The sequence below is a fragment of the Gossypium hirsutum genome, chromosome A01, assembly GCF_007990345.1.
Source record: "Gossypium hirsutum isolate 1008001.06 chromosome A01, Gossypium_hirsutum_v2.1, whole genome shotgun sequence".
Classification (NCBI taxonomy): domain Eukaryota; kingdom Viridiplantae; phylum Streptophyta; class Magnoliopsida; order Malvales; family Malvaceae; genus Gossypium; species Gossypium hirsutum.
This window is the reverse complement of record NC_053424.1, coordinates 2,633,818-2,659,877: the sequence shown is the minus strand read 5'-3', so window position 1 is coordinate 2,659,877 and position 26,060 is coordinate 2,633,818. Positions and strand designations below refer to the sequence as shown.

The 26,060-nt window shown below is 32.2% G+C and overlaps 3 protein-coding genes across 7 annotated transcripts; 1 reads left to right on the top strand and 2 right to left on the bottom strand.

Moving 5' to 3' along the window:
* The first annotated feature begins 5,687 nt into the window (after positions 1–5,687).
* LOC107936126 (uncharacterized) lies at positions 5,688–11,487 on the top strand. Its single transcript, XM_016868793.2, has 7 exons — positions 5,688–6,263; positions 6,350–6,547; positions 8,154–8,426; positions 9,602–9,707; positions 9,931–10,049; positions 10,188–10,364; positions 10,697–11,487. The coding sequence occupies exons 1-7, from the start codon at positions 5,967–5,969 to the stop codon at positions 11,459–11,461; spliced, it is 1,935 nt and encodes a 644-aa protein (XP_016724282.2). The 5' UTR covers positions 5,688–5,966; the 3' UTR covers positions 11,462–11,487.
* On the bottom strand, positions 10,527–15,141 carry LOC121202850 (uncharacterized). 3 transcript variants are annotated; one of them, XM_041118099.1, is made up of 9 exons: positions 14,817–15,139; positions 14,604–14,734; positions 14,429–14,506; positions 14,309–14,353; positions 14,176–14,220; positions 13,400–13,451; positions 13,167–13,263; positions 12,144–12,329; positions 10,527–11,318 (listed from the first exon to the last, which is right to left on the bottom strand). In XM_041118099.1, exons 1-8 carry the CDS (start codon positions 15,109–15,111, stop codon positions 12,164–12,166), a joined length of 909 nt encoding a protein of 302 aa, XP_040974033.1. In that variant the 5' UTR covers positions 15,112–15,139; the 3' UTR covers positions 10,527–11,318; positions 12,144–12,163. The 3 variants fall into 3 exon arrangements, with proteins under 3 accessions (XP_040974033.1, XP_040974037.1, XP_040974040.1); XM_041118103.1 differs by having other exon boundaries at positions 10,527–12,329; positions 14,817–15,140; XM_041118106.1 differs by lacking the exons at positions 10,527–11,318; positions 13,400–13,451 and having other exon boundaries at positions 11,888–12,329; positions 14,817–15,141.
* Positions 15,142–16,671: 1,530 nt separating this feature from the next.
* On the bottom strand, positions 16,672–24,956 carry LOC107936142 (phospholipase D zeta 1). Of its 3 annotated transcripts, XM_016868811.2 has the most exons (20): positions 24,564–24,956; positions 24,345–24,446; positions 24,097–24,212; positions 23,360–23,501; positions 22,831–23,001; positions 22,138–22,311; positions 21,454–21,696; positions 21,236–21,352; positions 20,658–20,797; positions 20,424–20,573; positions 19,962–20,118; positions 19,373–19,879; positions 18,872–18,982; positions 18,628–18,774; positions 18,347–18,544; positions 18,119–18,220; positions 17,889–18,020; positions 17,684–17,749; positions 17,359–17,420; positions 16,672–17,274 (listed from the first exon to the last, which is right to left on the bottom strand). In XM_016868811.2, exons 1-20 carry the CDS (start codon positions 24,795–24,797, stop codon positions 17,025–17,027), a joined length of 3,321 nt encoding a protein of 1,106 aa, XP_016724300.2. In that variant the 5' UTR covers positions 24,798–24,956; the 3' UTR covers positions 16,672–17,024. The 3 variants fall into 3 exon arrangements, with proteins under 3 accessions (XP_016724300.2, XP_040974018.1, XP_040974025.1); XM_041118084.1 differs by lacking the exon at positions 24,564–24,956 and having other exon boundaries at positions 24,097–24,187; XM_041118091.1 differs by lacking the exons at positions 24,097–24,212; positions 24,564–24,956.
* Between the last annotated feature and the right edge of the window lie 1,104 nt (positions 24,957–26,060).

Below are 26,060 nucleotides of genomic sequence, written 5' to 3'. Positions count from 1 at the left end.
TAAACAACATAGTAAAACATACAGATACTGATATGTGCCGGTATCAAAACAAAAGACAGTACGTCCATTGATCCAATGTTGACTAACTTGATTCAGATTCAAACTCAAATGCTAAAATCAATAAGCAGATGGATCATCACTAAAAACCCATAATGGGTTATTTGCTTGAAAGTCCTTATAAGAGATCCTAACCCCGCAAGCCTAGTACACTTGCACAAAACACCCTCCTCATTCCTTCGCAAAGGAGTAGGAAGCTTCCATAAACTTTTGTTAGCTCAAGCTGTTCAGCTTATTGAACCAGGACCTAACAGCCCTAAAATTTCGAAGAAGAGCAAACCCTCCAAATGAGAATTACAATTAGATCTGGACACTGCCCGGGCAACGTTCAGATCGGGCAACCCTTAGCAGTTCGGGCAAGTGTCGTAAAATCTATATATATATATCTAATACCACAACATTTACCAGGTATGATTAAACTCTCTCCAGAGTTTGCACCATTTTAACTTTTATCCTCAAGTTTCTCTGGTTTCAGCATCATAGAGTGCTCCACATAATAAACTTCGACACCCTTTGACCTGTTTCTTGTCTTGCAGATCATTTAGAGCATCGATTCAAACACAACTCAAATCATCTCACAAAATTCACCTCAACACTCTTATATTCAAGCTTGGTTTGGGTTAATATCATAAAATCACTCTACTATTATTATTTTTTTACTAATATTTATATATTTTTATAATTACAAATATGTACAAAATATTTTTTTATTAAATAGTTATTTTACAAAATATTGGATTAAGCCTGTATGATTCCAGTCTATTGGGTCGATGACCTGATCTTTGGACAATTTTAACTGTGCTTTATGTCAACTTTAAGTTTAATGGATTTTTGAGCCTCCAGGTTCAAATCTCACCTACGAAAATTAGGTGAAGGTTATCTCTACATTAATTTAAGCTTAAATCTCTAATTTATGGGTCCTCTCTGGAGATATTTTAATTTGGCTACGAATATATTCTATTATTTTGTTTAATTATTCTTTTTAATGTTTGATTCTGATTATTATTGACTCGAATGTGTATTGTTTATAATTATACTACTTATAACTTAAAAAATGATAGAGTAATTTTTTTTTGTCAGACAAACCTAAATAATAATTCTTTTAATTTGAATATATATTGTCGATACACGGACAAGTTGGTGGCGGAGATGGTTAGTTCACCACGTTTAAGATAGGATGGAGGGTTGATAGGAATAGATGTGTTCATAGTTTGATTAAAACCGAATTAATTGACCGAACCAATCTAATTTGGTTAATCGGTCGGTGGCTGAATTTAGTTCAGTCGGAGGTCGATTAATGATTTATTGAAATTTTGATTATCAGGTAATTCGGTTCAAAACCGGGTCATTAATTGAAATAAATAATATATATTATATATAATATAGTGTTTGATTGTTAACCTTCAGTACTTATGTAGTTTTTTAAACTATTTAAAAAAAAAAGAAATGAACATTAGCAATATATTTTTTATATGTTTTATACTTATTTTAACAAAAATAAAAAAACATATAAATTTCAATTAATTTGATTAATCGACCAAATTAACCGAAATATTTCGATTTGGTTAATGTATTTGAAAAAAAATTCAGTTCAGTTAATGGTTAAAAATTTTTACATTTCGAGTAATTGGATTTAGGTATTAACTAAACCGATCGCTTAAACATCCCTAGATAGAAAGAGTTGTCGGAATTGTAGAGTAAGGGAGTAGAAGTTTTGGTAGGCAAGAAGCAATGTAATGGTTGCTTCTCTCTCCTTAGGCTCCTAGCCTTTAATGTATTGTCTCTCAACATGTTGAGTTGGTTGTGGAGTTATGCCTCACATTTTTTCGGCTTTTTTTTTTCTAATTAAACTTTATTTTTAGTTTCCTGCTTAAACTTTAATTAGTGTGAATTATTTTAATATTATTTGACTTCAAATTCAGCCTATAAATAGACTCTTTTTCCACCCTAGAAAAATAACTCATAGCACACTTAGGTATTAGCTTTTACAAATTTTTAGAGAATTTTATATTTACGTCTTGAGGGTTTTTATTTTGAGTTCAGTTTTATCTCCATCTTTTGTACTATTCATTTTTTTCATTTTAGTGAAATTATATTTACCCGTGATTTTCTATCTTCTTCAGAAGAGTTTTTTTACGTAAAATATTTTTGTTGAATCTTTTAAAAATTTTCATACATTATAATGTGCCACAAATCATTTCATGCAAGAAATGATGGTTGAGACTTAATATCTCAATTAATGAATAGAACCGCTTGTTAAGCAAATTGCTAACTAAGAAAAAAATTATTTGAAATGTGTGATGAATAGAAAAATTTCAGAAAGATGTAATAAATAGAAATAAATTTATAAAGTAGAAAATATGTAGAAAGTTGAAACACTAGATGTAAATGTAATAAATCAAATGAAAGCAGCTGTTGAATTGAACACTCCTATGTTTCCACTAACTAATTATTGGTTTCAATGTCATCTCATTTATTCTTATTCGAAATCCTAACAAACAGTCTAAATATATTATAATGATACCAATAATTTTATTAAAAAAATCATGGGTCAATATTTGGAAGTTGGATCTAGAAATAATAATTTGTGAAATCAATATCATGTTTGTTTTTATAATTTATAGGTTTAATATAATATTTGGTACATAAATTTGATATTTTTTTCAATATGGTACTTAAATTTTTTTAGCTCAATTTAATATATGAACTTGACACTTTTTCTTAATTTGGTACATAAATTTTTTGGACTCTATTTAGTACTTGAACTTGATATTTTTTTCCTAATCTGATACCTAAGCTTTTTTTAGGTTCAATTTCGTACTTAAATTTATTAAATGTTATACAAATTATGCAAAACACTATTGGTATTTTTTTTTGTTATGCTATAAAAATATTGTGAGTATTAGAGAAAATTCATGTTAATGAATTAATATTAAATAAAAAAAAGAGTTTTAAAACCTAAATAAAAAGATATTTATTAATTTTCAATTAATAAAATAAATAATTAATTAAAACTAAAAGTAATTGAATATATAAAATAAAAAAAATTATATCATCTGCATGCATTAATTATTTTTGCTACCTCATAAAAATAGCATTGTTAGTATATTTGAGTAATTTGTAAAATGTTTGAAAAGTTCAAGTACCAAATCGAACAAAAAAAAAGATTAGATATCAAATTAGGAAAAAAACTAAGTTCAAGTACCTAATTATACCGCAAAAAAGATTAAGTACCAACTTAAGAAAAAGTGTCAAGTTTAGGTACCAAATTAGGAAAAAGTGTTAAGTTTAAATACCAAATATTATATTAAGCCTATTTTATACTACTTATATTATAGTCTTGTTTAATATATTTATGTAATTTATAGAGAATGCTTGAGCCCTTGATTAAATTGGACAAATATCAAATCATTAATTATTTAATTTAAGATTTATTAAATTTTTTATTAATGAAAATTTTTATTTTTGTCTTCTCTGAAATATTAATATTTCAATTTAAAGTTTTTTAATAAAAAAATTTAAACTTTGGCTCTTTTAAAATTTTATTTTCCTTAAGAAATTCCTTACTTTACCTCTAAGTAGGAGGTGGAACTTGTACACCAATAAATATATAAAAGGTGACTTATTAGTTATTACTTAATAATCAAATATCCATGTTAGTCCTTCTAAATATCAAAAACCATTTAATAAAATAAAAATTCAATGAAAAGCCATTGAAAAATATGAGTTAATAAGGGGTGACTTATCACTTAAATAAAGAAAACATGCAATTTATTTATTTTATACTTTAGTTTTTTTTTACATTATTTATTGTTCTTTAAATTGCAAATCAATCCAAAATATTTTAAATTCATTATTTTTATTGTTGGTTTGGATATTGTTAAAAATATTTTTTATTTGTTTTTATCAATTTTAGCTCTTTCTAATAATTAAACATAAAAAACCATCTGATGGAAATTTTAACAATGAAAAGCCATTGAAAAATATATAAATAAATAAGGGGTGACTTATCACTTAAATAAAGAATTCATGTAGTCAATTTATACTTTAGGTTTTTTTTTGTGTTTTTTTTTACATTATTTACTATCCTTTAAATTGTAAATCAATCCAAAATAATTTAAATTAAGAGTTAATCGCATCAAACATCCTTAAACTACGACCTCATTTTAAATCGGTCCTTAAATTTCAAAACTTCTAATTACATCCCCAAACTATCAATGTTAAATCAATCAAGCCCTTCCTTTATTGAGATTGCTAATTTAACCATTAAATGTCACGTAAATCTTATATAACATAATTAAAAATGAAAATTTTAAAGAAAAGTAAAATGTTGCAGCAACATTTTAAAATAAAAAAAACAAAACATAAAGTAAAATCGAAAAAAAGAAGAAGAAGAAGAAGAAGAAGAAGAGAGAGTGAACTGTAATTTTTATAAAAGCATCAAAAACCTCAAAACCAAGATTTTTACAATATCAATTTTTATTTAGGTTTTTTATTTTAAATTATGTCACATAAGATCTGACGTGTCATTTAACAGTTAAATTAATGGTTTTAGTAATGAAAAGATTTTATTGATATAACACCGATAGTTTAAAGATGTAATTAGAATGTTTTAAAGTTTAAGTACCAGTTTAGAATGAGAGTTATAGTTTCAAGGATGTTTAGTATAATTAGATGTTAAATTAATTATTTCTATTATTAGCTTAAAAATATTTATTTTTTCTTAGTTTTATGATATTTTTATATTTAACACTTGAATTTTTACTAGATATTTTTATATTCAAATTAAAATTAATGGTAAAAATATAAAATGAGCTGTTAATTGCTATTGACGGTGTTGTAACATTTAAAGCTGACATGGCACGTTAAATCGTCATTTCAAATGAAAATTTTATGTTTAATTCTATAATTGGTTCCTATATTTTTTCATTTTGAGCAATTTCAATTTTTTTTATGTTCTTTTAACTTTCTTTTTTTTTCATTCTCTTTTGCTTCTCCTATTGTTTTCCTCCCTTCTTCATTTCTTTTAACCTAGTTTTTCTATGTTTTCCATTTGTTAAAACTAGTCCACAAGCTCACCTCACTCGAAAAAAATTAAGTTATTCAAAAAAAAAAGTATAGGGACTAGTTTTAACAAATAAAAAAATATAAAAAAACTATGTTAAAATATATGGAGAATGGAGGAAACAGTAACAGAGGAATAAGTAAAAGAGAAATGAAAATAAAGAAAAAAAAGTTAAAAAAACATAAAAGAAAAAAATTAAATTACTCAAAATGAAAAAATTTGGGGACAGATTATATAAATTAACCTAAAATTTTTGTTTGAAATGATGATTTAACGTGCCACGTTAGCTTACCGTTGCACCGTCGGCGACAATTAACGGCTCAGTGACTAAAATGTTACAACGTGATAACTTAAATAACTAAAACGTAATATTTAAAATATAAGTGACTATTTTAATAGTTTACCCATATATTTATAAATTAAATATTAATTAAAATTTTACATTAAAAATTCAGCACAGCACCTTAATCATTAAACAGATCTACATTACTTATAAATTTATTTATTAATATTAAAAATTTTTAATTTGTCAAATATTTAAATAACACCTTGTTTTTTTTTTTATTTGTAGACAGAATAATTGCATTTGGTTTGCCTAACGTGCGCGCCCTCTCAAATTCCTAATTCCTATCCTTTCCCTTTAAAAAAGAGCCTTTTCAATTCCACAACGTAGTTTTATTTTTTCCCCACAAACTGACGAAAAAGCCCTCATCGATTTGGCGGAGAAACACCTCCGTTCCCGTAATTTATTGAATCCTTCAATGTCCTTTTCAGGAATCAGTGCCGGTTTATTTTAGATTTCCTCTTAGTTTCTCTAAAGAGATCCGGCGGAAAAGCTGATACGATGGCCGCCGGAACAATGGCGACGGCGGCGGGAGCGGCGGTGATACTATACTACGTCTGGTTGAGGAAATCGGAAGTTAAAACCGACGGCGTAGGCAGCGAAGAAGACGAGGATTTATCGAAATCGAGCAGATCGGTAAAGCGGAGAATTGTTAGGAGACCAGCTCAAGCTCCCGCTACGTGGCTCGAAGCAATTGCTACGATATCGGAGACTCTCCGATTCACCTACTCGGAGACTCTTGGAAAATGGCCGATCGGCGATTTGGCTTTTGGCATTAATTATCTCATGCGGAGACAGGTTCGTAAAATGCCAGCGCACACTTTCGTTTTGAGATTAAGATAAAAAGTGATGTATTAGATAACTTCTTTTTTGGTTTTTTTTAGGGAAATTTCGAAGTGGCAAGTGTATATGCAGGTGATAATTGTGTGGAACTTAAGGGTGAAGAGATTAAAAAGGAGTTGAATAATCTGCTAAGGCTGTTAACTCTTTGTAGGCTTTTTTCGAAGAAGCCATTTCCGGTGTTTTTAGACTCTGCAGGTTATTCAGAGGAAGATGCTCTTCTTCATAAGCCTAAAGCAGGGGTATGTTATTCACTTAAAAACTTAAAAGCATTTGTTTATTGTTTTAATTTTACATGTAAATGAAAGCTTTTTTTAGATGAATTTAGCGTAGCAGGTAAGCTCAAATTCAAAAGTTGATATTTAATTTGAGTTGATTTCAATTTAAATTTTAATCAGAGTTACTCGAGTTTGCATTTAAGCTTTTTCTATATAATAAAATTAAAATTTCATAATATAAAAATATACTAAAATATAAACCTCGATTAGGCACACCAACCGTATGAATTGAATTTGCTAAATCAATAACTCAAATTCAAGTTAGACTTGATAATTATTAAAAAAACTTTTTGTGTTGTTACTTGTTAGATCCATATTATGTACTCGTTTTACATGTCTGGTCCTCACTTCCTAGTTCTTAAGTCATTGAATGAGTAAATGTTTTAGGATAGCTTGAAATCAAATAGGGATACTGAATGAATATTTTTTTTTTTTTTTTTGAATTACGAAATGAGGGTAAAGTCTTACCAGCAACGCGACTAACTTGACTTGAGCCTAGACAATAATTGAGGTGATGAACATCCTAACTATTAGGCCAACACATGAGGTTTAATGAATATCTTAACTTTAAGCACAAGGTAACATATCTAACGAGTCTTAGTTGTGGGGGAAAGAATGAGAGGACGTAAAAGATTGCCTATTGCCCTCAAAATTGTTATTATTGTTGTTATTATTATCTATACTTTTCTTAAATTGCCGATATCTCCAAATCTTAGTTAATTAAATTGGAAGATATTACGAGCTTTAGCTTATTAGAACCAGAAGAGCATCTCTCATTGTGTCGATATAGGCTTGCATATCCACACGGAACTCCTATTCTTTGGTGTAGGTAGAAATGTTTTAACTTTTGCCATACTCGAGGTAATTAACTTAGTATCCTATGTTTATCTAGATATGGGTACAAGAATATGACTATTTAAGAACCCATTAAATACTTGAAGGCATAAAGATAAATTTAAGCTTTAAAATTTATTCATTTTGTCATCTTAGCTCTCATTTTTTTTGGATTATTTTGGTCCCTCAACCTTCAAATTTTATTTAATTTTTTTTTTGTTTTAGATAAAAAAAATAATTGAATTGTTAAAATTTTAATAGCATTGATGTGAGAGCTGCGTGGCAGCTTATGTGCACTTTATTATTAATATGGATATTTTTTAAAATAAATTTAATAACTTTTTTTGAAATCTTGTTGAATTTTTTAATATATATATTTTAATTTCTTTTTGAATTTTTATGAAGTATATTCAGACTGACATGTAAGTTATCACATCAATATTGTTAAAATTTTAATAATTCAGTTAGCTTTTCCGTTCGAAACAAAGCAAATTGACAAAATATCCAGAAAAAAGAATATGAGGGACAAAATCACAAAATAAATAAACATTAGGAGCTAAATTATCGTTATGTCAATACTTGAAAAACTTAAAAAAAGATTTGTATTTGGCACTCATACTGAATAACATAGGTTAGCAACAAAACCAACGTGGATTTTATGTTACTGAGGATAGGTATGTGGCATGCGTTGTTTTCATGTGTTTCAATTAATTATTTTGGGAACAATTAATTGCAGCTTATGAAACCAGCATTCACCATCATACGTGATGAGAATTCGAAGTGTTTCCTTCTATTGATACGTGGTACACACAGCATTAAAGATACACTAACAGCAGCAACAGGTGCAGTGGTGCCTTTCCACCATTCAGTTTTACATGATGGTGGGGTTAGCAACCTCGTCTTAGGATATGCGCATTGCGGAATGGTGGCTGCTGCTCGTTGGATTGCAAAGCTCACTGCCCCTTGCCTTCTCAAGGCTATTGCTCAATACCCTGACTACAAAGTTAAGGTAATTTGCCAACTGTTTTCGTTTTCCACTTTCCTTCCATGAATAAAAAAGCCCCTAAAATTCTACCACGCGCTTGAAAAAGAAAAACCAAGATTTCTAATTATAGCATTAATTTTGATATCAATATAGTCATTGGCGGAGTCAGGATGTTAATCTTAGGAGGGTCAAGCTAAAATTAGACATGCTACTTAACTTTTTTTTCTTATTCCAATTTTATAAGGAGAAGAGATGAGAAAGTAGTGCGAGTGCTAAGAGTGGAGACGGCTCTTTTTATATTCCAATTTTTACTCCTTAAATTTGACTTTTTCAAAAAAAAAATTCCCTTTATTTTTATCAAGAACAAATTTTTTAAAATATTATTTTTAATACTATAAAAATATTGAAGGGATCTATTTTTATATTTGGGAAGGTCATAGCATGTATATAAAGGGGAAATTGAAAAATCTCAGACCTTGGGGAGGCAACGGTCCCCTAGATCTCTTAGTAGCTCCACCACTGAGTATAGTGTTAAAAAATTTGATATCACTTAGAAATTTGATATCATTTATATTTTGTTAATGCCTAAATTCTATTATTTTGTTCCTTGAAGTGTGGCCTTACTGAACTTAGCTGTAGCTAATGATGGCAAAAAAAAATAAAACAGACCCGACAGTTCTGACCCGATCCGATAGGATTTTTCTTTTAGAAAAATTAGGTTTTGGGGCAGTTTAATTCTTCAATTAGTCAAGTGATGTTTGGATTTAAGAAAAGCTGGTGCCCCAAAATAATTACCCAAATACCCTTTATATAATGTTAGTTTAAAATTATAATAAAAGTTATATTAATATTAGCATAATTATATTTAGAAAACAATTAATATTATCATTAAAAATAACAAAAAAGTAAAAAATTTAAGAAAAAGATTGTGGTACTTTGGGTTAGGTTGGAGTTGAATATAGTTTGATTTTCTGAATTGGATTCGAGGCGGGTAAATTAATATTTAATTTCAAGGTGGTTGAGATCAAGTAATGCTGAGGGTATATCAAATCAGGATCAGGGTGAGGAAAAGATCGCCCCACCCCGCCCCACCCTATTGCCATTTCCTCCTTATTTTTGTTGAAATTATGTTCTTTTCTGATTGGATGATTGGAAATGATATTTAGAACTGTGTTTGTAATATTTGCATTTACTGTCAGATTGTGGGGCATTCGCTTGGAGGTGGTACAGCAGCATTACTAACCTACATTCTTCGGGAACATAAAGAGTTTGCTGCCTCCACCACTTGTTTTACATTTGCCCCTGGTAAAACGATTCCAACATATTATCGTTTCATAGCTAAGCTTAGTGTAAATGATGTAAATCCTCATCATTTCCACAATAAGCCATGCTCGAATTAGACACATTTTTCTATCCGACACTTGTACCTAAATCCAATCACAAACGCTTTTTGCGATTAGTAAAAGGTTCAAATATCATATGCTTGATGAGGCTAAGAAATTGATTACACTACTGTCTAATGTTGCAGCTGCGTGTATGACATGGGATTTAGCGGAATCAGGCAAACACTTCATTACAACTATCATCAATGGGTCTGATTTGGTGCCTACTTTCTCAGCTGCTTCCGTTGATGATCTTCGCACCGAGGTACTTCTCGCTGTTAATCAATGTTTGCTCTAATTCTTCGTTTCTTTCGAAGTCATCTTGTCCAACTTCGATTCGAGTATCCTCCAAATACATGAAACAACTTAAAAATTTCTGATTGTATCCGACATTTACACTCAGGTTACGGCGTCCTCGTGGTTAAATGATTTGAGGGATCAAGTTGAACGAACCAAGGTTCTTAATGTTGTTTACCGTTCTGCTACTGCTCTGGGTTCACGTCTTCCCTCGATGGCTACTGCAAAAGCTAGTGTTGCCGGTGCTGGTGCCCTTCTCCGACCGGTTTCTAGCAGCACTAAGGTAAACTTATAACAATCTTATGCGCATTTCTATATTTGATCTGGTTTTTGGTGCCTAAGTTAAAAAACCGTAATTATTCAAATCAAATTGAATTCTAATTTTATTTAATTTTCGATTAGTTTCTAATTTTTTTATATAATATAATAATATTTTACTTCTAAATTAATAAAAAGAAACTTTCAAATACCATCTGTTTATACTCTTCAACAAATTATGGGCACTTGACTCAATTTAAAAAAAAAAAAACCCGAACCAAATTAAATTGCATCTAGTTCTAGATTTTCCAGTTTTTTTGGTATAATGGGTGGATTGTTTCGTTTTTAACACTATAGGTTGTCATGAAAGGTGCTCAAAATGTTGCTCAAGCTGTTGTAAGAAGCCGCTCATCTCTAACTTCATGGTCTTGCATTGGTCCTCGTCGTCGGAATGTAGTTTCGGGATCGAATGCTAAAGGCGATGATATGACCGAACCTTCATTAAAATCTAAAACAAGTTCCAAAGCTCTTGTGACTGAAGTGGTCACAACAAAGCAAATGCAAACCGTTGGTGGTTTGGATCACAATGACACCGATGAAGACGAACCCCTAATTGAAATGGATAGAGGTATTACTACGTCTACCACAGACGAATTTGTGGGCGGTGAGTTGTGGTATGAACTTGAGAAAGAGCTTAAGAGGCAGGAGAGCGAAGTTGATCTTCATGGCCATGCCGAAGAAGCTGCTGCAGCAAAAGAAATTTCGGAACAGGAGAATGTCATTGCTGCAGATGTATCATCAGAAACTAGAAGTGCAATCTCTTCCTCGGATGCCTCAGAGAACCTCCGGTTCTATCCTCCGGGTAGAATTATGCATATTGTTGCCATTCCTTCATCAGATGCTGCTGTCCTAGATGATCATGATGGTGATGGCAACGGAGACGGGTCTAACAACGGTAAGGTTCGTATATATGAAACACCTAGAGAATTGTATAGTAAGATCCGGCTATCAAGAACCATGATTAATGATCACTATATGCCATTGTATAAGAAAATGATGGAATTGTTAATTATTGAACTTGAAAAAGAAGAGGATTGTAACTTTGATGTTTTACAAGGTTAAAGGGAATCACACTGCTGGTTTTCGTATTTTGTTTTTGGTACAAGAGGGGGACTAAAAATAAAGGGGTAATCATAAATATAAAATTATAATTTCAAGTTACTCGACATCAAGCTCATTCATATTTAAGCTCTTTATATAATAAAGAGTAAAATTATAATTTGATAAAATAAAAATATATTCAAATGAAAAGCTTGATTAAGCTTTCAAGCTGTTTGAATAGAATATTTTCGAGACAAATTTGTGAATATTAGTTGTCTCATTTACACTTCTAACTTTCATGCAAGATAAATGGATAACCATGGGTGAAGTAAGAAAATGAAAATTTTAGTTGGGGATTTCTCAAACTAGGATTTAAACTTTGCTTTTAAATCAAAGAAAATAAATCAAAATTTGGAAACTTAAGGTGTAAAGTTACGATTTTCAATATATTAAAAATTACCAAACTAATTATTACAATATTTAATATAAAAAAGAATTATTATAGTTATTATAATAGCACAATTTTCTTCTCCGTAAATTAACTAAAAAGTTATGACATAAACCCTCTACTTTATCCCTTGACCAGTTGAAGTGGGAGCAAACAATAAAGCAAAGAATGATTCATTAAAAGAATTCTATATTGGCAGCTCTACTAATCGGGTCCCAAAATATGGTTAAATATAGAAAGGTCAAGAGGATAAACCTGTCGATTTGACGATGATATCAGCCACCGTAGCGGGACTTCAGCGATTCCGGAGGCTCCTCTTCCATGATGCCTGAACCAGTTGTCGCCAAATATGTCCGGATGGTGGTCGTTCGGTCTCCGAGGAAAGTATGATCCAAGAAGTTATTGTAAGCAATATCACCAAGATTCTTAGCTGCCAACACACTAGAATACAACAAATGTGTATGTACTCGGCTTAACCAAAATTCTTAAGCCTCTAAGCATGTAAAAAGTATCAGGAATGAACAAATCAGCAATTTAATGCTTTTTAGACAAAAACTCTGGTGCACTTAGTGGTATAAATGAGACAATGGTGCTCACAAGTTACTCGAGTATGATTCTGAAAAAACTCAAACTCAATTCGGTAATTATCGAGCCAAGCTCAAGCTTCGTAACACTTGGTTCAAACGGCTGAAGAGCCTTATCAAGCTTTTCTTTTTTAATGTATATTTAAATATTTTTGTCATTAAATTACGTTATTGTTTAATTATCTAGTTGATGTAGAGCTCAAACTTGAACTTAATCGAGCTCAAGTTCAAATAACTTGGTTATATCTCAAATCAAGCTTGAGTTTAAAATAGATATTCGATTGAGTTCTAGCCAAGAATTGAGCTCTGAATTTTGAGCTTAGCTCAAACTCGAGCTCGCCTTGATTACACCTTTAATATTTGGGCTCAGCTCGGCTTGAACAAAGTATCAAACCACAAGGAAATACAGAAATGAAAGTCATACTTCAGATGGCTTACAAAAAATTTCAAATCTAGCAAGCAATGTGTTTCTGCATTCATCACATGCTTTATTCCCTATGTTATAGTGTTGGATATAGAGATGTACGCCACGGGTATATTCTATTTATTTTTCCCTTAGATTTTCAAGTATTTGAAAGATTCTTAGAAGATCATATCTTCATACTGATATACACTTCAAGGAAAATAAGAATCTGAGGAACATAATATTTTATACGATGTAGGACTACAGCATAAGAATTGCAATAGTACATACCAATGTCGAAGATATACACGGCACGGCAAGATATCATCTCGCCAAATCTTTTCGATGTTGTATCGACCGTAGTGCTGGAAATAAATGTCCTTATTTCCTGCACAAAGGCATAAGCTTCTGTTACACATTATGAATATGAAGCAGCATAAACGGTTAGCAAAAAAAGTATATATTCTTTCACTCAGAATCTCAAAGTCACAAAAAAACTAGAATAACTAATGGAAAAACTTAACCTTTGCATCTAATTTGAAAGAACTCCTCATCACTGTAACGAGTACAAAGCACCTACATTGATATTTCCAAGCAAATATGCATAAAAATTACAATCCCAAAAGAAGAAAGGCATGAGTTATCTTAGTCAGTTTCGGACGGAAGTGTCGACTACTGGCATGTATTTTATGTAATATGAGTACGTTCATTTCTTTTTAGGCATAATGACAAATTTAGTTATTAAGGTTTACTTATTTTGTTACTTTGACTCTGATTTATTTTTTATCGCTTTGACCCTAGTTATATCACTTTTTGTTGGATGAAAAAGTTAATTGAACTGTTAAAATTTTCACAACAGTGGCGTGACAACTCATGTGGCACTCCACGTGCACTTCGTAAAAATTTAAAAAAAAATTAATTCAAAAAATTTTAAAATAAATCATAAAAGTTTTTTTAAAATATTATCTATGTTAGTAATGAAGTACAACTGTACAACTAAATTGCCATGTGAGATACCACGCCAATGACGTTAAAATTTCACGAGTTTAGTCAGTTTTTCCGTCCAACAAGAAGCAATTAGACTAAAATCTAAAGGTTGAGGGCAAAAATGATCTAAAGAACAGAATTAAGGTTAAAGTGACAAAATATGTAAACCTTAGTGGCTAAATTTGGTATTATGCTTCATTTTCATGCATTAGCATGTTTATCTATGTTCGAATATGTGTCCAGCATGGGTGTTGAATACAAAATACTTCAAGAAAATGAAAGTGGTAAAGTAAATTGAACAAATTTCACATACGGCTGGATTAGCAAAAGGCTCTCGATCAAGTGTTTCAGGCAAGACCTGTAAAACAAACAAATCAATCCTCCATATTCACAGAGCAAGAAATGGATAGCAATTAGCACGAAAATTTAAGTAAGAAGAAACTTACAGCAAGAAATCGGAATTCGAGTTCTCTTTCCATGAAAGCTGGAATCTGATTTTACATAGCAATATATCAGGTAAAAGTTGAAATTATTCAACTCAAAAATTTGGAATAGAAATGCAATACCTCAGATTTTTGAATCTCGAAAACAGTAACAATTAGAGTCTCCCCTTCACAAGGCTCTACACTTAAGCTTGATATCTCCTGCAATAAAAAGCAACAAATTCATTTTAAAACATGAAAAAGAAATTAAACATTTCAAATCAAAGTTTCCACTGAATTCTCAGTATCCAAACATAACCTTGGTTTCAGGCTTGGCGATGCCACGATCGAAGAAAATTGGGGCGGCGTGAGCGAAGACACGCCTAAATCCTTTCAATTTCGCTACTCTGAAGTTCAATAGATTCGGAAACGTACTTCGTGCGCTCCTTTCTGCTCTCAATTAAGCGATGATCAATGAATCATGATGATCATCAATTAAGATCAGGTTGGAAGCTTAGCTAACTGTACCTACCGGAGAGAAGGGAACCGAAGCCGCAGATAGAGATGTAACCGCTCGGTGAGAGGAGCTTTTCGAAATCGGATGAATCATCAAGTTGCCACAGCTCCGGCTGAGTCGCGGCAAGTTTCGTGTTGGAGCTCATTATCGGAGAAGGAATCCAGAGAAATCTACGGTGGAGAGTAGAAGGATAGGTGCGAGCCGAGACAGCGATCGGAATGGAGATGGTGGCGCGTAAGGGGAACGCGCGAATGTGCGACACTGTTGGTGGAAATGAGTGAGAGACAGAAGGAGAGAGCGAATTGGACATGGGGAAAGTGTAGGCTGTGGAGCCTATCTTGCGAGATTGTATATATAAAGCAGTGGTTTTGAGGTAAATTCATACGTACGACGGAAATCACGTGAGGCGCACGTGAATAAGATATTACAGCTTTTCTTAGTTCAAGAATTCTATGCTTTATACAATTTCTCTTTTGTTTTTTTTATTCCCGAAATGAAATACATTCATATGTAAATCGTTATAATTAGTATTTTTTACCATAGTAAAATACATTTTAATAGTATATATATTTATAATTTTTAAAAGGTTAAATTAAAATTTTATTATTTTAAAGAAATTAAAAATATAATTTTATTAAAAAAAAAATTAATAAAATTATATTTTTAGGAGGTTTGGACACTGCCAATCCCTAACTCCACCACTAGTTATAATCAAAGAAAATAAATAAATAAATTTAATATATTAGGAATAAAGCTCAACGGAAAAATGGCATATAGAAAATCAAATCATATGGGAAAAAAATTGACCCAAACAGTAACACTAGTATGACGTCACGAATACAAAAATACATCATTTGATACTTAGTTATCAGAAAAAAATATTTAAATTTAATATTTACAATATTATCCATTCAAAAATATGTAAAAACATCGTAAAACTCAAATCTTCTAGATTATGTATAGACAAAATTCATTATGGACTTTAAGGAAATTAAACTATAATGGCTCGAGAAATCATGAGTCCTCAATGACTCAAGGGCCAAACCCTCAGCCAAATTTATCATTTCGAAATCAAAGCCCTTTCATGCCGGAAAAAGGTGAGTAGCAAGGCAAAGAAGTGTCAATTGGAAGGAAAATAGGGGATGGAGGTTTTGCCGGCAAAAAGTATCATATGAAAGCCAGCGACAGTTAAAACAAAGATAGTGTTTAATTCCCAAAAAGGGAAAACTAGAGATATTGGAGAATCCTTTCGTTTCTTATTAGAAGAATATGAATAGCAAAGATAAATTTGTGTAAATAATAGAAGTTAGATTTATTAAAAGTTAAATTTTGTTATTTTCGAAATCTTATATAAAAAAATTTATTATCTCACGTTTAATGTGATATTAATTTACTATTTTTATATAATACTCAAGAAAAGTAAAATTTAATTAAATTGATTTAATGTCTACCATTTCAGAATTTAAAATATATAAAAACTAAATATAATTAAATTGAATAATAAAGACTACATCTACAATTTATGCTAGTACAAAACTAATAATAAAATTTGACCCAACCAAATCTAAAATTTTAAATTAAGAAAAAGGACCAAAAGTAAATTTAATCAACAAATTTCACTGATAACAAAACATAACCATCAAGCTTTGACCAAATAAGAATACAAGGTCACATTGATATTACAAGAATATTTTTAATATAGGTTACGAAATATTTATTTATGAAGATATTTAATTATTTATATAATATGATTAATTTTTAAATTATTTAATTTCTTTACTAAATCATTCACATTGAAACTCAAATAAGTTAAAAATCTCCAAATACATGGCTGTTAATGTACTTTCACAAATTACACAACAAACTAAAATCTATGAATTCTTTCTATTGAGTCCTTGAATTCAAGGTTTCAAAATGATATGGAAATGTAACTAAAAAACAATATGAACACATGTATGCCCCAAATCTATAAAATACCTTAAACGCAATTATGACATGACATAACATACACTATATTAATACACGAATTGCCAGATCTACCAAACACTAATTATATCCAAAAAAATGGAAAATTTTCAACCTTAAAAAATGGTGGTGAGGTCGGAGTTGCTGAAGGAGAAAGCTTGGTCCAAATCTGGCTTTGTTGGAGAAAAAAGGTTAAAAGGAATCGTATGCAATGGATGCGAAAAATTGAAAAAACAGGGCTTTCTATTATCTCCCTACTTAATGAAAAACTTGAGGGGATGCATAATATTCACTCTCATTAAACACAGGTCTTAAATCTTCATTGCACATGAAATCCAAAGGGAAAGAAACAAGATGTCCTCGAACCGACTTTAATCTATCCATTGGATCTGTTTGTTTGATATCTTCGTTGTGATATGATTCTAATTTCTTAGGGGCAATTCCTAAATCAATTGTAGTGTGACCAAGTCTTTCCTTCCAAAAGGTAAGGCTTTGTCGGAGCATAAGCCTGCAGGTTATCGTCCATCAGGTTAAATGTCAATAATAGGATAACTGAAGAGAAACGGAAAAGAGTACGAAAGAGATATGGTACCGGGATTGTATGAGATCACTTGGGACACAGGCAAAGACATCCTGGTAGATTGTTGCATTCATCTGTTATATAATATGACAGTACCAGGTTATCGAGCAGTTTCAAGTACTTTGACTTCTCTTTTAAGTACTTGTGTCCGACATTCGTCTCTGACACAAGACCGTCCCAATAAATGAAAAAAAAAAATGATCATATCTATATCCAACACTCACACCTCCAAGTAACATAGGTTCGTAAATCATTTTACATCTGATTCCTTTTAATCCGAGCATTTCAGCAAATAAAATGCAAAACTACTAAAGAAACATAAAAATCCAGTTCTTACCTTTGCAGTTGCAACCCATATCTCTTTATAACTTGAATCACTAATGGGATCGATTATTTGATTTATCTGAGGTGGAATGGAAGAACACATATATCAGTTGAATCACATGAAAGACTGTAAATACTGTTTGACCAATCTCGAAGTCCAGTTAGATGATCATAATCAGAATTTAAAATAGGTAAACAGTAGACGGAGCCTGTCAAACCTCTCCTTTACGAAGACCAAGATGTTCGGACCATAATGAGAGGCGAAGACTCAATGCGAATTTTCCAGCCTTCCATGGATTTCCTCCCATCCGCGAATCAACTAATTCTTTGTCTTCGATAAGCACACCGATCTGAAAATATTAATTAACATTAAGTTTCTTAAAGAAGTAATACAGATATGTTAGTTTTCACAGAAAAAAGTTAAAACTAATCTGGAATGCGGAGGTACCTCTGAATCTCTCGAGCCAAGTAAACTTCTGTCATTAATATTAGCAGATCCAATTAAGGCTTTAGAGTCATCAATTAACATGATTTTACTATGCACATATACCTGGAGAAATAGCAGGGAACAAATATATCATCAAACATGTACATGCTACATGCTGAACTTTCATCAAGTGCTATGACATGATACTATACCACGGAAAAAAGAATTGTACAGAGAAGGCGAACATACCGGACTTGTAGCCACAGGACCGTGATCAAAAAGTTTACCATACGATCTAAGGCCATAGAAAGATATGTAATCATGAGTTTTAGGACCAAGAACTTCATGAAGTTTATGCAATATTGAATTCTGTCCTCTGCAAATGGTTCGGTATTGCCAATGCATTATAGCTCTCACAGATGCCGCACCAGCGTCATCAAGGCCACCCTGTTAAAACTTATAAAAATCAGTTCAAACACAATACTAATGTCTGAACTCCAATGTAAAAGAAAGTGACCAATATTTACAACCTGGAAACCGGGAAGCAGTGGTATGACTATAATAACCCTGAAACACTTCTTATCATTGTAAGCTCGCATAATACGCCGGTACAATGCTTCTAAAACACGATTCCAAATAATTTCATCCCCAGAGAGGCCTGATATAAAAAATTGGTTCTGGAAAAAAATGAAGCGACAGGAGGACGGTAAGCCGTGTGATTACATGATTTGTAGTGAACTGAAAATAAAAAAAATTGAGAGATGAAGCACATACCTCAATGTAAACAAAGTGTTCCGCTTTCTCAATGAGGGAGCAATAAGCACAGTGAATGCTTTCTTCTACTTGGCTGGTTCCAGCAGACCATTGACTGACACTTCGTATAATCTGAAATTTATAGATCATCGTTTATTCACACCACTTAATAAGTTGAAAATATCTCTTGAAATGAAAAAGAAAGTCAAACTGAACAATAGGAATAATAACAGATTGCATTCATATCATAGTTGCACAAAAGAGCTTCATGGGCTGCAAAAGCACAGTACTGATGGCTTGAACCAATATTATGACCAGAGACATCACTTCGTTTTTCCTATCATTATAATTTTTTATTTCTATCATGTAAATATGCTGTTCAACAAAGTATACGACCTAAATTTCAATGATTTTTTTATGCACTTAATGAAATAAGACTGAAAATTCGGGATATCAAAGTAATCAAATGAAATTCTGAGCCAGATGCAAAACTTGTAAAAGTCTTGATGAGAAACAACCCACCTGACAACGACATGAAGTTCGGGGACCAACCTGTCCAGCTTCATCTACAAAACCAACTTGATCACCTCGTTCCTGTGTTTCCCACCATTCTGGGTCTGCGGTTTTGCTTCCAGGCTTCCTTTTTACATCTGAATATCTTTCCATACGAAGATCCAAGGAGTCAGGGTCATCAACAAAGCCCTTCATGGGTGTGTCTATGACTGCTGGTTCTATTTTGGACTTTCGGAAAGCAAAAGAAACACTTGTACCGGCAGTAGAATCCAACGCATTAGATTTTGGAAACCCATTGCAATTATCCAACTCAGCCTCTTGAGGCAAAAGTAGAGGAATATCTTGTACAGCTGATCTAGAACAAAAGTAATCCTCTCTGTCGATGTCTTCAGTGTTGTCCAAAACACTCTTGCCCTCAATTTCAATCTCTTTGCTTCTTCCCATATAATGTGGAATCACCATATGATGATGAGGCATGAGTAGTGGAATTGCTTCTTCATACAGAGCTTTATTTCTCTGGAAAAGGAAACAGCAGATTATTCTTAATAACAAAGTTACAGCATTTTTACAGTTAACTATATTAATTTTATAAAATAACCTTCGCATAATTCCAGCGCTGAACAAAATGTCGTGCTACGTCACGACAAGGTGGTCCCCAGAGTGCACAATGGACATCATGCCAAGGCATTCGAGGGAATTTTCCTCGATCCAACTCATCTTTCATAGTATCTTCCCATGAATTAGGTTCAGATTCCCTGTGAAAATGAAATGTGTTTCATCTGTTACACTGCAACAGCTCCAAACCAACTCATATTCAAGAACATTATAGAAAGAGGAAGAAGAGGGGCGGGGGGAGAACACTGAATACACAGTCACAAAATCTTGAAAGTTTTGAACTTGTGATCTCTATATACAAAGTCGAAATGTGTATAAAATAAGTATATTATAACTTATGGCAACTGAAATGTGGCAAGTTCAGGAAAGGTTAAAAAGAATGTAAGTCAACTTCTAAACAAATTTCTCAAAAATTGAGGAGAACCTTTGCTTACTAAAAGATTACCGTGGGTTATAGTAGTCTTTTCCAGGCCATACTAGGGGAGGATTATCGCCCACCTTGTGTTCAAATGTGTCATAGCGACCAAAGCATAAATCAAGTCCACCAACGAAACAAATTTGGTAATCAACAATCACAAGCTTTTCATGGTGGGACCTACAGGTAAAAGAAATACATGTCAAAGTCTGAAATATAAAAGTAAAATGCCAGTGCACACCCAATTCTCCAAGTAATGCATACCATAGATAGACACCAGCAGAGAAGTGATCTGGATAACGCAATACCCTCACATTCTCGTGAATGCTAAGAAGCTTTTTCTTGCTATAGACACTGTTGATCTTCAAAGCAAGGGCAAGTTCTTTGTAGAGAAGGATGTATATCTGCAGTCATAGATACATTTAGCATTTTCACGTCTGGATTGAACAGTGATCTATATAGCAGAACTGTCAAAACCGATCTTTATAAAAAGAAGAAGAAGAAGAAGAAGAAGAAGAAGAAGAAGAAGAAGAAGAAGAAGAAGAAGAATGAAAACGTATGCAATAGTTAGATCAAGTTGAGAATTTAAAGGGTTCAAAATAACAATAAAAATAAGTCTTCAACCATCAAATAGTGACTGAGCTCATTGAAGACAAAATGGATTGGAGAAAAAAGTAATACATTGTGAACACGCAAGCCTTCATTTATGAGTCATAATTCATGTACATTTGTATACACAGCCATCAGAAGATGATAAATAATTCAACATCCATTTTTAATTGAAAAAAAAGGACTTATTAATGAAACAAGACTTTTAATAAATAAACCAAATATTACAATACCTGGACCCCTTGCTTAGCTTTGGCTTCAAGCAAAGAATCGAGCCTGGAGGACGCCTGCTCACGAAAAGGGCGGCGTAGATACAATTCTGGGCAAAGCCACCAGCCACAAATAAATATCTGCATAAATTTTTAAATCATACAACAGGTTTTATGCTAAAGAGCAGATTTGGACAGAACCCATTTCAACATGCAGGAATGCAAGAGCAGAAAGGACAGACCTCTGATTTAGCATCCTCGATTGCTGAAGCTATCGCATCAAAAGCAGCCATACCATCTATGAACCATTGCGCCTGACTACCATCTTCTGTCAAACCCCTTGGAGGAGCAAAAGAGCCAAAGCGATGAGGATGACACCAGCCTTCAGGTGGCCTAAGCCCAGCATCATTAATAGCAGCAACCCAATCTTTAACTTTCGCACTACTCTTCGTTCTTAACCTTATACTGCGGACTCCACATGTGACCTTTTGAAGTTCCCAATCATCTGTTAGAAAGTGAATTTCTCTAGATATATACATCAGACATACAACTCAACCCATCATCACAGCGATAAATAGTTCATTTAATGTGTAGAAAGAAAGCCAACATCCTAAAAAAATTGTCCAGAAAATCGACACATTTATCTAGGCCCTAAATGTTTGAAGTTAATGTCATGTTAATAAAGGTTACTGATCATGTTTTAGAATTAAATTTAAAATAGCGAGAGTATCACAAGAGGTTTTCTAATGAAATAATTTTTTTTGTTGGGGATTTTATATTCTTATCCAAATCACAATGAGAAAATAAAGTAACAATAAAAGGTCTTTGAATATGAACAGTAGTGCCATAAACTTTAACATGGCAATGTTAAATAAAATATTATTCCCATCAGCAGGAAAAAAAATCAACAGCAGTATTCTACTGACCTTAAAAGAATGGCGTAAAGGGTTACGTTCCTTTACTTCTGCTGCTAATGATACCCGGCCCTCACCATTACCATCTGAGGCTGGTAATACATCAAAAACAATAATATCTAGAGGTTTGGCATCAAAAGGATCTTCCAGCAAGGCCAAGAATCCAGGTTTCAGTACAGCCCACACCTGTAAATAATCATTACAAATGAGAATAGAAAAAAGATGGGTCATTCAAATAGACTAAAATGAGAAAATACCCAAAATGATGGCAAAGGAGAGTTATGGTCTGACTAGTGATTTGTCTATGCAGCAAGACTAAGGCAAAAAAATCTGAACTTTTTTGCAAGGTAGGAGACAACTCCAAAGCTCTCAAGAGCATAAGAACCAACATATGATACCCATTAACCCATCTTTATAATCCTCTCCATAAAATCCTATAATCTTCTCCCATTCAACATATATCACCCTTAAAGGGACAGTAAGAGATTCCTATGCATATTCTGTATCACAAAGCACAGCTTACTAAGTGATACCACTTGCAGAAGCACAAAACATGAACACTGTCATGCCAGTTTTTCTCCCACCCCAAGATAGAAAAAAAGTGGCTAGTACTTGCTGCACTGCATGCAAGAGCAGCATGGGCACTGAAAGAAATGAATTATAAATTGAATATACCCCAAACTTTCAGAAATTAGATCACGATACCTTTTGCCAGTTGTCATTACAGCAATTGAACCAATGACATGCACAGCATCTATCAGAGTCGTCATTCTTGGCAATTTTTGGTAGATGCTTCACCATTACATACGCTTCCTTTAGCTTAGGGCCATACTCTGGTGAAAACGACAATTTTGAAACCTCCAAAAACTTGCAAACCTACAAGAAACTAGACAAGATACTAATGCAACAAACAATAAAATAGGGACACAACGCAAATTGAAACTCAAAACATAGTAGTTACAGACCACATTCCAAGTTCCAAGTTCAAAGAGTAAATCTACAGAAGTTGAACTAAGACCTATGACTACAAAATGCATAATCCTATCAATTTATTAACTGACAAACTGAAAGCTTACTGAACCAGCAGTTAGGAGGCTTAATCTACATGATTGTTGCATGAAAAAAGGAAAGCGAAGAACTTGGTCTAAAACCTATGACGACAAACATAACTGAACCAAAAATGATAGCCACGAACACAGCGTAACATCACATCTCCATGTTTAGGAATGCATACCTCTCGAGAATTAACAATATCCAAATTTCCAAGAAAGTGGTTCAAGTATTCTTGCATTGCAACCTTTGCCCTGTCTGATATTGATGACTGCCTTCCCAAGGCTGGTCTAATAACTGGAAGAGCAGCACTGGATGGAACATCTCTGCATAGAAGAAAAACAAAAGAAAATAAAAACCACTAGTAGGCACTAGAAGTGTGATCAAGTTGAGCCAAGCCTGAATACTGACAAGCTCGAGCTTGAGCTCAACTCAAAATTCGGAGCTCAATACTTGGCTCAAGCTTGATCAAACATTTATTTTTAAGCTCAAACTCAGCTCAAGATATAATCAAGCTACTCGAGCTCAAGCTCGATTAAGCTCGTTTATCAATCTTCATAGTCAAGCTCAAACTCGAGCTCAATTAAGCTTGTATATTCAAGCTCATGCTTGAGCTCAGTTCAATAATTAAGCTTAAGCTTAGGGTTAATAATATATATTATGGGCAATAATGTAATTTAATAATATAAAAAATATTTAAAATATATATTAAAAAACGAAAAGCTCGATAAAGCTCATGAGCTATTCAAGCTAAGTATTACTAAGCTCCAATTCAGCCCAATCGATAACTTGAGCTCGACTCGATTAATGAATTGAATTCGAGTTTTTTTTTAATCGAACTCGAGTAGCTTGCGAGCTATGTAAGCACACATAATTAAATTTTGTCTTCCTTTTCAGAAAATTCGTGCCAATAACAATCACCTATTTTTAGCACTTTCGTCATGATGTAAAGGAACTGCATCATCATCCGGTTCATCATCATCGTGAACAACTGGCGGATGATCTCCTATTCCTAGATTTTGAAGCCATTCTTTAACCTTTAATGTAATAATATTCAGTGTGAAAAACACATTCGAATCTTAAACCCTCAGACTCAAAGAGTTGCTTATTAAAAGAAAATTCAAATTGCAGCAAAAACACGGTTAAAACTTGTCGTTTCATCTACGCACCTGTTCCTGCTTCTCGTGAATTTCTTCAATAAACAATCGTTTCTTCAAAGCAAAGTGTAGGTAGAAAACGTCTGAAGCTTTCTTCAATAACTGCCACCTAAACTGAAGAATCAAAATGAACAAATTACTAAATATATACATAAAAAAAGAAAGCAAGCAGTTAAGATCTTCTAATTGAATAATGAAGCTAAAAACTAAATAATAAAGCTAAAAACTAACTTGTTTGTATTGGAATTCCATGGTGTAAGATAAGAGCATGGGACTGATATCGCCGGCGTCAGGTCTGGAGACAGAGACTATGGAAGCTTTAGGTAACTCGTCGAAAATCCGAGTTGCTTCAGGGGAGACACCTGGAGCAAACGAGAAGAACGATGACATCATCGACGGTAAAGTATCCGATTGCATCTGGAAGTACCGGAAACCGCCTCCGGGCATCAATTGCTCCGTCGCCATAACTTCGAGCTTTTATTAACTAAAAATCCGAGAACTTCTATTTTTTGAATTTTGTTGGATCTGATGAATTGAAGATCGAATGTTGAAAATGTGATGGAACTGGGATCCAGAAGCTTTGAGAGGAGGAGAAAGGACAACGAGAGCAGGATTTGGATTTTTCTGAAATGCAATTTTTTTTTATTTTTCTTTGGAATAATAAAAAGGTGAAATTCTATAAAAGGTCCTAAAACTATATGTTTTTGATGGATTTAGTACTTCATTATAATTTAAATTTTCTAAAAGGTGCTTGTACTATATGTTTATAAGTAGATTTAGTGTCTCTATTATAATTTTGATTATTTTTAGTCCTGCGTCTTGAGGTCGACCTTTTTTCAGTTAACACCGTTGTATACACCATAGTTATTTTAGTATTTTCTATATAGTTGTAAAAGAGATAAATTCCAAAATTGCACTCAAACTTTGGTTGAGTATACATTATGATATATGAATTCTATATTTTTTAAAGTATATAAATTTTTGCATGTGAAGCCAAAAAAAAAAAAATTAGGGGCTAAAATTAAATTGTAACTTTTAAGATAGTAAAAATATAATTTTTAAAATATTAAATTAAAATTTTATCATTTTTAGGGGCCAAAGTAAAATTTTATCTTTATTAATTTAAAATTTTAAAAATTTTAAAGGGCCAAAATAGAAAAAAAAAGTTTCATTTTAAGGGGATCGAGCCCCTACCAGCCCCTAGATTCGTCCCTAAATTTTTGAATTTGAATTAATTCAAGTTTCATAAATTACTAACACTGTTATTATATTGCATATAAAAATAATTATATTTATCTAACATAAAAAGTAATACATGTATTAAAATATGTACAATTGAATAAAAATAAAATGCTTATATATATAATTGTAGCAAATAAAAATTCATGCAACACGTTTCTCGTTAAATTAAAATTCATGTATCAATTTAAAATTTATCTAGAAAATATTATAACTTAATCTCCTTTCTAATTTTCTATATGCAACAAAATATTTAATGGTATAAAAATATTAAGATGTATATGTTACATTACATGTTTTAAAAAACAATCCAAATCAACATAAAAACGTTTGTTTTAGAGTTGATGTATCATTTGGTACATGAGTTTGATTTCAATGTTCAATTTGATATCTAAGTCAAATGGCATGATGTAGCTTAATGAATATTTGAAACGTGTATTTTAGTAAAAAAACTCAAGTACTAAATTATTCAGTAAAGCCAGACTCGAG